At 36.8% G+C, this 11,904-nt stretch overlaps 1 protein-coding gene across 3 annotated transcripts; it reads left to right on the forward strand.

The window, feature by feature from the left end:
- Positions 1 to 113: 113 nt before the first annotated feature.
- dUTPase (Deoxyuridine triphosphatase) lies at positions 114 to 7,651 on the forward strand. Of its 3 annotated transcripts, none has more exons than XM_089252979.1 (7): positions 114 to 323; positions 3,120 to 3,211; positions 4,061 to 4,105; positions 5,036 to 5,110; positions 6,255 to 6,325; positions 7,247 to 7,345; positions 7,448 to 7,651. In XM_089252979.1, the coding sequence occupies exons 1-6, from the start codon at positions 121 to 123 to the stop codon at positions 7,340 to 7,342; spliced, it is 582 nt and encodes a 193-aa protein (XP_089109105.1). In that variant the 5' UTR covers positions 114 to 120; the 3' UTR covers positions 7,343 to 7,345; positions 7,448 to 7,651. The 3 variants fall into 3 exon arrangements, with proteins under 3 accessions (XP_089109105.1, XP_089109106.1, XP_089109107.1); XM_089252980.1 differs by having other exon boundaries at positions 7,428 to 7,610; XM_089252981.1 differs by lacking the exon at positions 7,247 to 7,345 and having other exon boundaries at positions 116 to 323.
- The last annotated feature ends 4,253 nt before the right edge of the window (positions 7,652 to 11,904 follow it).

Consider the following 11,904-nt stretch of genomic DNA (forward strand, 5'->3'; position numbering starts at 1 on the left):
TTACATGTTACAAAACTTAGTTAAAAGATTTTAAGGTAAATTTGAATCATAAATAATCTTTTTACATACATAATGAGAAACACATGTGGTGAAAGAAGATATAAACTCTAGCCATAGAAAATGCTTAAAACTCCCGCGTTTTTGCGCATCTTTCTTCATACTCCATATCCGAGTGTTGTTTCAGGTATCTTTCGGTTCGTCGAATCTGATAGCAGTAACAAAATGCCGGAAGAAAAATCCGTCCTTCGCTTTGCTAAGCTGTCGGTAAATGCCACCACTCCTACGAAAGGATCGGCTCTCGCGGCTGGCTACGATTTGTACAGGTAGTCTAGTCATCTGTCTAATCGTCCGTGACTTGAAACGTGTTAACATTGATTTGGCTTGCTCTGTGGCTTCAATTGATTTATTTTCTAATTTTGTATTTTATGTAGTCTCATTCTTTCTCTCTCTCAAACCTTGTACTTAAAGCCGGGTTTTCCTAGGAGCAGGTTTCCTGTGCCGCACGCAACGTGATTCGTACAGCGTGACACGCCGTCCACTCACCAGTAAAAAAAAAACAGCACGACTGTTTTCCTACAGAGCGCAATACGCCTGACGACAGCGCTGTACGTCGGGCGTGATTAGCCGACTGCTTCTGGAGGAGTCAAATGCGTCGTGCGCCGCGGTTTTGCCGATATTCTCTTCACTCTTGTGTGTTTTTTTTCCTTCCCTTCAAACCGGAGCATGCACACGACAGAGTAGCTGATGCCAAAGCCATATACTTTACATAGCCGCCCTGATCTGATGCACCTCGCTAGGAAAACACGAACGTGTAGCGTGATTATGTAACTTGTTTCTGTTGACGCGAAATAGTCTAATTCGGTTCACTGAAAATCTGGCTTAACGATGTACAAACCTTTTATTTAAGCCGGGTTTTCCTAGGAATAAGTTTGTTGTGCAGCATGAACCGAATTAGACTGTTTTGCACCTACAGAAACGAGTTAACATAATCACGTGATGTGTTTGTGTTTTCCTTGCGAGGCGCATCAGATCAGGGCGGATATATAAAGTATATGCCTTTAGCATCAGCTACTCTGTCGTCTGTATGCTCCGGTTTGAAGGGAAAGAAAACGCACAAGAGTGCAGAGAATATCGACAAAACCACGGCGCACAACGCATTTGACTCCTCCAGAAGCAGTTGGCCAATCACGCCCAGCGTAAAGCGCTGTCGTGAGCCGTATTGCGCTCTGTAGGAAAACAGTCATGCTGCTTTTTTTTACTGGTGAGTGGACGGCGTGTCATACTGGGCAAATCGCATTGCGCGCGGCACAGGAAATCTGCTCCTAGGAAAACCCTGCTTTAACTACTTAAGTCGCAAGTAGAAACGATGTACTAGTATTAATTTTGGTGTCCTGTCCATAATTTCTGGCAGCAAAAGAGTTTAACTCGGCACCCATCCGGGTCTCAAGCAGTGGACCTTCCTTCCACTAGTTATGGCCTTGATTATACTTCAATGTTTATGCTTTCAATTGTTTCCTAACTGCAGTTGAAAATTTATCTTTAGATACTATCGGGAACAAAGACCCCAAGTCTTGTTATAAAGCACCAGACCAATCTAGGGTATTAAGGACTATATCATTGTTGTATACATCACCCCTGTGGAAGGTATTTTGTGGAATCTGTACACGCAGCACAACAGGTCTATCAAGATTCTTGAATGGGAACATTGAGATCCAAATGTAAGCCAAAGTTGAGAATCGCAGAAACCCCTAAGGGCTGGCCACCTATTGCAAGTACCTGGGTTTGGTTTCTACGAGTCCCATATAAAATGGCTACCTATTATGTGTTCCGGTCTATCGCCATGGGCGATTTATTAGAGTTGTGCCAGAAGTGTATGTATAACCAAGTCTGAGTGTATCTAGTGTTTTCTGATATACTCTGACTGTTAGTTATACACACAGCACACTTCCGGCAAATCTCGGTCAGCAGTAAATTGCCCATGGCAATATACCAGAGTTGTGCTTGGTTTGAAGGAAAGCTCGATAGGTAGCTGTTATGAGGGACTCATTGCTAGGACCTGAGTTAGGTTCCCATAGGTGGCCAGCCATTGGGGGGGGGGGGGTTTCCTGTGGTTCTCAATTTTGGCTTGCATTTACATCTGTTTCCCTTTTCAAGAGTCTTGTGACATACCTACAATGGTGCAAACATTCAATTATTACTCATCGCTTATAATTTGAAAGATAAATGGTAGACCTTAGTAGTGGCCATAGAATAAATAGTATTCGACCAACTCAAAAAATATTGTTTTTTTTGGTTTCCTTTGAAATTTGACAAAGATTGGTCAAAACATGGTAAGATTTATGGAGAATTCCCAAAGTACAGCCACTGTTGTTTGGCGTCTATACTTTTATCATCGAACCCAATTTGGTGCTATTTCTTAGTGTTACTGGCAGGATGATATTGCCTGTTGCAATGTCAAAAATTTGGCAACTATAAAAAATAACCATACTTTAGGAACTCAAAATACTGTTTGTGAAAATATTTGGGTTCGTACAGATTAACAGGTATTCAGGCCTTCAATTAAAAACTTAAATTATCTATCGGGTGGGATGGTTAATTTTAATACCTCCCATCCCAAGTAATTTTAGAATGGGAAAAGTGTACTTGTGCTTTTCCTGATCCAACATCTGGGGCACCAGACCTCCTACCTTACCCCCTTTCCCAAGGCTGTAACTAGGAATCTTTCACTTAAAATTACCCTTAAGGAAGTAATAAACATTTTCCTGGAAAACCTAAAAAGGGGGGCAAAAGAATTTGTGAATACTTATATGAGGGTGTTTAAAATGATCTTGAAAATATGTTTTCATTTTTAATGTTATAATAATGAAGGTTAAAAATCAATTTTCTTAATTTTATAAATGTTTCTAACTGGTGATTAATAGGTAATCTAGGATATCTATAAATTGTATGATGACGGAATCTATTTATTCTTTCTTTGTTTTTTACATTACAATGAATGTAAATTAAAGTTGTAATTTGGTACCAAATCATTTTTTCTATCAAGTTTTGTTTGTTGATAAATATTAGATTCAGTGAAAAAAATGATAATATACATAAGCTAGATACATGTGTTTTTTTAGTGCTTATGACTACATCGTCCCTCCCTCTGAGAAAGCATTGGTAAAGACAGATATCCAGATCAAGGTTCCACATGGACACTATGGTCGAGTTGGTATGTTTTTATTTCTCATTTTTCTGAAGCAGTGAGTGATGGCAGTTATTTTCTATACATTCTAAGTGACGACTGCCCTTGCATAACTTGTTTAATGCAATATGAAGTCTTAATATAAAGTTTCCTGTGAAAAATTGGGTGTTTTTAAAACCATTCAGTAGCAGATATGTGGACACGAATGTTACATATAGCGCAGTGATTCCCAATGTGGGCATTAATGTCCCCAAGGGGCCGATGGAATGTTCCAGGGAGGCAGTAGCAGCTATGGGTATAGTATAGGATTCTATGGGTTAGATTGCTTTGGGTGACGCTGGAAGAAAAAATTTCTGAAGAAGGTGGTGATAGGACAAAAAAGGTTGGGAAAATATGATAGAGTATTATGCTGTCTGCCGGTTTAGATTTCAGTAAAGAAATGAAGTTAATTCAAGTTTGTGTTCTGTTATGACAAGCAAAGAATGGCAGGGTTATCTAAATGTCTTTTTTAGTTATCTAAGGAAAATGACAATTTCGACTGAATTTGATAAATGTTGGGCATACCAAACTTTTTCTGCATCCTGACTTCATTCTTAAGTTTACATATATATATTTCAATTGTTATTGCGAGTAAGTTGTAGCATCTACCTTAAAGAAAATAGCTTTAAAATATGCTGTTTTTAAGTGTTTTCATGCTCTTAATCAATTTTATGTTAGTCAACTATTTCTTTAAGGAATAAAATTTTTGGTTTCTTCAGATTTGTTAAATTTGGGTTTGACTGTATCGAGTAAAGACAAAATTTTTTTAAATATGAGTATTTTGTTAAATATATTGTCTTTATGATTAAATTGTAATAATTGTTTTTTTATGCATAGCTCCAAGGTCAGGATTAGCTGTCAAGAATTTCATCGATGTCGGAGGTAGGTTTTTTTATAAAAAGTTATAATTTTTCGATTTTCTTTTGAGGAATTTGGGGGAGGGGAAGGCAGTTTTGTTGGTGTTGTTTTTGAGAGGATGTTTAAAAAATATAAATCGTTCGTACATTTATTTTTATTGATAGAATCGATAGATTGGCAATTCAATTTGCTTCAAGGTTCAGTAATTGGTATCTCTTGAATTAATGTATTTTTAACTTGTGTGCCGAAATGAAATTGTAAAAATGAATAAAAAATACGATAATGTATGCCATCTTATATAAAGCATTGAGAATCAAGGTCATTGCTAGACGAAAAGATTTTTCATAGAAAAGCTCCTTTTTTCTAAAATGTGAGAAAATTGTTATAGAAAGAGTTAAATACAAGGCTTCCACTTAACTTACTTTCTGGTAAAATGACTTGTCTTATTTTTTTTTTTTTCTAGGTTTTGTTTTACTTTTCCCCCCTCAAATCCTGTCAACAAAATTTGTCACTTTTCAAATTAAGGAAATCATAGATATATTATCAAATAATACAAATGTAACATATTGCAATTACAATTTCTGTTTTGGCCGAATTATTGTTTTTCATATTTTTGGTGGATGTATATGTACTATTTGGTTTATTAATTTCTTTTGTTTAATGGGTGAAGGTTTAAAAACCTGTGCATTAATTTTGTGTGAATGGTCATCAAAAGCTGTCTGGATGGAAAAAATTACCCTTCCCCATCTCTTTTAAATTTGAGTGAGAGTCCTGTAAATGTTGATTTATTTAATAGGTGATTTTCTAATGTTTTTTGAAATAATTGTATAATGTTCAGGCTTTCTACATGATGGGCAGCTTTAATAACTTGTGTATTTCAAGTACTGAGCATTTCGGAAAAAAAATTATATTTACAAAATGTTTTACCATATTGACTTTTATTTTATTTTGTAGCTGGAGTTGTCGATGAAGATTATCGAGGAAATGTTGGTGTTGTACTTTTTAATTTCGGGAAGGACTCGTTCAAAAGTATGTTTTCTTTTCTTTTTTTGAATTGCCACGAAAGCTAAAATAGAACCAACCTGTTATATTTTCTTGGTTAAGTCTTAAAGTGCAGTTTATTTATGTGTGCAGTCTTAAAGTGCTGGTTGGTTATTGATACAACCACTCTTTATCAAAGGTGGCTAAGCCTTGGGTGGAAATGTTTTGACAGTTAAAAGAGCTGCTGCTTGAATTACAAGTATGAACAGTCGGATCAGTGTACAAAAAAATAAACAAAATTTAGATATAATAGTCAAACACCCTCCCCTCCGATGTGCCAAACGTGCTTAGCTCCATAAATTTCAATGGACAAATCTTCTATCTCTAGGCTTTGCACATGTTAAACTATGATTCTATGTATAGTAGAACCTCAATTATTCGAACACATCAGGACTGAAGGGTGTTGTTAAAAGTTCGTAAAACTGATTCAGACATAAATGTAATAATGTGAAGGAATAAATTGAAATTTAGCAATAAATGATACCTCTCCCCAGCAAAACCATGATAAGAACTGTTTTGTTAAGAAGAGGGGAGTCTCGTTCCCCCCTCCCTTTCATTGAGGCACACCTATAAAATTAAGATAAAAATTGTATAAGATAATATAATTCAGGCGGAAAAAAAAAAGATGGCAGTTAAATCTGCTCCTATTCATGTATGTTTGCTTGCTTTACGAGGTTCTACTGTAATGCCAAACTTATTATGTTTGTCAAAATTCTACAGTAAAATGGTAGTGTTAAATCAGAGTTTGACTGTATTACGGGGGAAAAAGTAATAGCAAAAATGATTTTGTTTTTGTTTCAAAATGTATGTTTTTATTCATGAATATTGAAAAATATTTAAATTGAGTTATTACTAGATAATATGACTGGATAACAACTATTTAAAGTTTTTAAGAAAAATATACTCTTTGAAATACACTTTGCGAAATGATTATAAGCTGATTAGAGGAAATAAGTCTTTGGTGTATACCTAAAAGATTTATTTTTCTAAAAATTCTAGTATTTCTCTAAAAGAAAATATTTGAAGAGAATCTCAACTTATACACAATTCCAAAAATAGAAAAATTTTGGATTATAGCATATACTGTATTATAAAACCATATAGTTCATTTAAGTATTTGTTTTTATCCCAGTTTGCAAAGGTGACCGAATAGCTCAGCTGATCTGTGAAAAAATAAGCTATCCAGAACTAGTGGAAGAAGAGGTGAGAAATGTTTTACTTGTGCTATTTAGAACAGGGGGTTGTAATAGAAAGGGTAATTATAAGATTTTGATTTTTCTTTGCCGGAAACACATTGTTCCTCTCTTTTTATGAATACAATATAACTTCAATAAACTTGGAGAATGGATCAGACACTCATCTTGGTCTGTTCACAGATGATCTAGTTTCTATCTCTAAAAATGGGTGGATGGGGGTATATTTAGTAAAGGTAGATTCTCATTTGTATATAATCATTGATAGTGAACTTCTTTTTGGAAAGTAAATTGAACTTTGGCACAATGATAATATATATAATTTTTGTGTGTATGTTCTCTATAAAAAAAAAAAATCTACAATTTTAGATCGATTGTTCCCAAATTTTACCTATATACCAAACGGGACCTGACTTGAACGATGGGCTACTTTAAAAGTTCATTAGAGCAGGGCAAATAACTTTTGGGCAACAATGGTTTCTGGGCCTCAACAATCGCTTTCGGAACGTTTATTTTAGTTACCATGGTTCCCTAGCAATGCGTTTCAGATGTGTATATGCCTTTTTATAATGGTCTGCCACATTTTCAATCCTCCCAGTAATGAGGCTTTTTTGAATAGCTGTCATAATCATCACTGAAATTGATTGATGCCAAAAATGAGCGAAGCTGCCAATTTTTAAAATTGTCAGTGGCAGGCAGTAAAGCGCTACTGCAAAATAAAATTTTAATTGTTGATTTTTTTTTATTGAAAGAATGAAAATTCAAGTAGATTTCGTTAAATTTTAAAAACTAGGAAATCTTAAGCAAAAGAAAGTTGGAACTTCCATAATTAGGAAAAATATGGGAATATCTGTGAAGGGGGAAGAGGTTATATGGTCACCCTATATATGCAGTTCTTCAAAAAATATATTTTTCTTTTCATTTTTAACAGCAAAATATGTCGTCACATGCCAAAAGTGCAGATTTTTCAAGTCTGAATCGGCACATTTGTAACCTTCGTTTTGGTCTGGGTTTGAATTCTTGTTAATAGGTGTGTAAACATAACCAATACAGAATTATAGGTTCCAGTGTGATTGACATAAAATTACTGTTATGCAAATGAAATAATAAAGCTTTAAAATTTCATTTCCAGAAATTAGATGGCACAGATCGAAATGAAGGTGGCTTTGGCTCTACTGGTGTGTGAAACCTGTGAACTGAAATGATTTGTTCATAATTTTGCATTTATTGGAAAGACTTCTAGATCTTGTTAACTGAACCTCAGTATTTTAGTGTTATGACCCAAAGTTTGTGAAGTTGCTTCTGCATTTCTGGAATTAAAACATTTTTTTTTTAATTATCTCGGTATTGCTTGATACATTTTTGGAAAAGCATTTCAATATTGACATGTACTTCGTTCATTTTTCACATTGTAAATTGTCAGCGATTTTATAAATATATAAAAAAAAAACAAGCAGAAGTCTGTTTAATTAAGTAATAACAAATCTGAATTAGAAATGCTTTGATTGCATTATTCATTCATTCCCGCATGTACGGGTTCGTGGGGGGGGGGTGCATTTGGGGTGTAGCAGTAGTAGGTAGGGCCTCCAAAAAATGGCTCGGGGATCCATGATGTTCTTAAGTCAGCCACCTCGTTGGGCAATTTGCCTGTTGTGGCGTTGTATTTGTATTTGACTGAACACAAAGGTAACTGAACAATATAAATGCATTAGGGCCAAGTATACACTCATTCTGGCATGTGCCAATTCGTTCGAAATTCCGTAGAGGAATGCATGCTCGGTTAAGGAGTAGTATACAGTTGGACTAGTCATCATTAACAGTTTTGTAGGTGGCTGCTAAAATCCAGAACTTTGCTCTAGTGGTGCCGTTAGATTAGTCTTGTACAAAACATTTCAATGTTTGAAGCGGGTAATGAGATCGGGCTGGAAACTATGTAGTCGCATAAAGGCGCTTGCGAAAAAAAAATGGATATGCATTGAATGGGTAGGTCCAGATAAAAATTAGGAACTGTGGAAAAACAGTTCTATTCTGGCAGAGAAAAACACTAATTCTCTTCAAGTGTACAACCAAATGTGCCACAGAACTATTTTCCTTATTAACACTAGCTAAGTGGTTGTCTGAAGTATACTAATTAGTGCGCTTTGGATTGGAAGAGTAACTGGGCTCTAAAATAAAAAAATGTTGGCTCAGCTGGAAATAAAGTTTCTCTGTTAATATCCAGTAAGTGCCTTCCATTGTGTGTGGTCTGAGAAAATAACCTCACTACTGACTCGATTCTAAAGCGGATTGATATAGGCGTAGCAGACTGATCTAATGTATATGTAAATATGAATTGACATCATCCACACTGTGGCGCCACCACTCCCCCCGCCTGATTTTCATGATTATATATGCCTGTCGATCTTTCGGACTATAATCGTTGATTAAAACATGCAGGATAGAGAAGTGATTGACTATACCGATGATACTAAACTGAACATGCACCTCGTAAACATGGGCGGGGAACTTGGGGTCTGGTCCCCCGAAATGTGAGAAACTAAGGGAAAAAGATAGCCAAATCTATTGTTCTATCACTTTGGTTCCCCGAACGAAATTTCTGGCTACGCCCCTGGTTTACGAGGTGTATGCTCAGTTTAGCAGTATCGTCATGCCGGAAATGTATTCATCTTGCCATAGTTCTTTTTTCGTTCTATGTTGGTGCTGCCATCAGTCTTCGATATTTTGTAGTTAAAATGTTTGAATTTTCATGTTATGTAAGTTAGTTTCGTGTTGAAAGTCTGCCTGATTTCTCCAGGAAGATATTTTCTAATGAGAAACCGGCTCGCATTCGCACCTTAAAGTACAGTCAAACCTTGTTAATGAGTCTCTCTTGGGAGAGCAAAAATATGACTTAGTAAGCGGAGTGACTCGTTAAACGGAGTAAGCCATAGCTGTACCGATTCCTGCCCGAGGACAATTGGGACTTCCAAAAAGTGACCCGGTAAGCGGGGTGACGTACTAACGACGTTTGACTGTATATATATACTGACGTCACTCTTCGCTCAAAGATGGCGGATAAATCAGCTTGGGTATGAAGGAGCCCACCTCTCGAACAACCATTGAACTGCTGTTGATAAACTGCTGCTAACAAAGATGTATATTCTGACAGCCGCAAACAATTTTTTTTCTCGAAGACGATCGACTGCGATCTCTGACATGAACGTGAAGGATGTTTTGAACAAAAATCCCGTCATAATTATTCACCATGTATAATTTGTAAGATAGAAAATAATAGAATATATAATTATAGAAAATAATCTTGATCTTCGTGTTTCCGGTGGACAATAAAAATCCAAGTGAGCTTTCTTCACGAAAAAAAAAACAGGCGAATTTTCCATAAAGAATGAAATAATAATACGGGTCATGTGTTCAGAACTGGGAGGACCTAAAGCGGAAGACGACCACAACGTGTCTGTTATAAAACGTGACGAGAAATTATAACCTGATAAAAAAAATTATATGGACTACCGCATAGGCGTACGCAAAGGGGATTTTTACGGTCTTAACCCCCACAAGCCGAGATTATAGTGTTATTTTGCAGGAAAAAACGTATTTTCCCCCCACCCTAAGAAAAAAAATTGAACCCTCCCTCTTTTGAGAAAATGTATATGGTATGTGCCTATGGACTCCCGTTATTTTCATCCATTTAGGAGATGAAAAAATAATTTTCTCCACAAATCACCTTGCAATTAACTTCAAAACGTAACGCTAGATGCCTCTACTAGACCAGAAATTATTTGTACCCGTTTATTGTGGTCGTTCAGCTATATCCAGTAAGACTGTGAAGTTTCTATTTCCTCTATGAGCGGGGGGGGGGATATCCGAAAGTATAGAATTGCTTTCTTCAAATTTCTCCCATCACGGTGAAACTCATCAGTGATTGACTGAATTCAAGGTAAATTTATGCATAATTTATTGAATAATAAATCGCAATTCATGCTGTATTAAAAACTGGATTTTTGTTTATCGTTGGAGTACTATAGGGAATTTTCTTTTAAATGTTTCTTTTTCGTGCTTGTGGAAATGGTCGAATCCCGTTATAACGAATTCCATGAGACCGGAGAAATCACTTCGTTATAACGAAATTTCGTTTCAAAGGAATTCCAGATTTTTGCATTGTTTCTATGCACTTATCTGAGGGATTAGAGAAGTGTTCGTTAAAACGAGATTTTTTTTTGCTATAACGGGATTCGAATGTAGTTCTAGTAATCAGTGTGACCACTGATGAACGCCGCGTTAAGGGTATCACGTGCCCCAGGGCATGTTCGAGCCCTGGGCAAATATGAGTGTTTGGAGGCTCTCTCCCTATACATATAGTGCTCTCTGAGGCAGAAGCAGGGCCATCTTGATTATCAGTGATATTTTTGAGTCCCAATCTGGCTAGAAATGCCTGTCTGTACCAATTTACACGCTCACTCTCGAAAATTTTAACCGGATCTTATTTTCATGAGGCTCGGGGAGATCGGCTCGCATTCGCGCCTTGAAGCTGGGAGAACCACAGAAAACCTACTTCAGCCGACCACCACTGTGGTGACAGTGGAGTTCGAACCTGGGACCTCGCAACGCGAATCCGTCACTATAACCGCTCGACCACCACTGTGGCATTGACAGTACTGGGCAGAAGCGTACATAGAGGAAAAAGGGGCATGTGGGCTACGCCTAAAATACAGAAGTCCACCAATTTTGAGGCTCTGGTGGGCTCCCGGGCAAAGCGATGTTCTGAGGCCTATCTTGGTTGGAAATACTATTCACATCAGTTCCCTGGGCCAGTCCATGTGTGTGTTGAGACAACTGCACCAGTGTTGTCTTTTGAGTCCAGCGCCTCCAAAATAATTAAATATATAACATTGCACATAATGTTAATATTTGAAATCTATAAAATAGGTTCAAAGGGTCCTCCACAAAAAAAGTATAAATGGTCGGGGTCCTGGACTGTAAACTCTTGCGGTAACCAGAACATAAGCTGTTGTCAATTTTTTCCAAAATTCAAGAATGTTTCAGCAAGACTGTAATAATTTATCCCTGGGGGCCTCAGCAGTCAAATTTATTATACTTCTCATAGTTCGGAAAATAGATGGAAGCAAGCATTACACAGAAAAAAAAACTTTACATTAGATTCACAACATGTACCAATTCGTTCTGTAAACAAATATGGATGAGGTGCACGTGTTTAATAGTAGTAGCAGGGTTGGATGCATCTATTGCCTGGAGCATATTTCCAGGCGAAATTTTGACCGGGCATGTATGCCGTGGGTCACCCGGGGGCCCAGAGCAAGCTAATTAGATGTAGAAAGACTAATGAGATTCAAGTGATAATAAATAGTCCCGGGCCACAGCAAGGCTGGACTAGTGCAAATTTCTGGCATTTGAAAATTTTGATTAGCCTAATATATGATAGCATGTAAATTTTTGAGATAAGTCCACCAGCCCTACAATACAGCCAATGGATTTTTAAAACATAGAAGTAGCAGTAAACAGAGCGGCGAAGACAAAATGATTCAATTTGAGATACAAGATAATCATGAAGTTCCTGTGCACCAAGATGGTACA

Source organism: Pholcus phalangioides, unplaced genomic scaffold, assembly GCF_987345545.1.
Source record: "Pholcus phalangioides strain wild (caught in Gottingen) unplaced genomic scaffold, Ppha-v1.0 ptg000031l_1, whole genome shotgun sequence".
Taxonomy (NCBI): Eukaryota; Metazoa; Arthropoda; class Arachnida; order Araneae; family Pholcidae; genus Pholcus; species Pholcus phalangioides.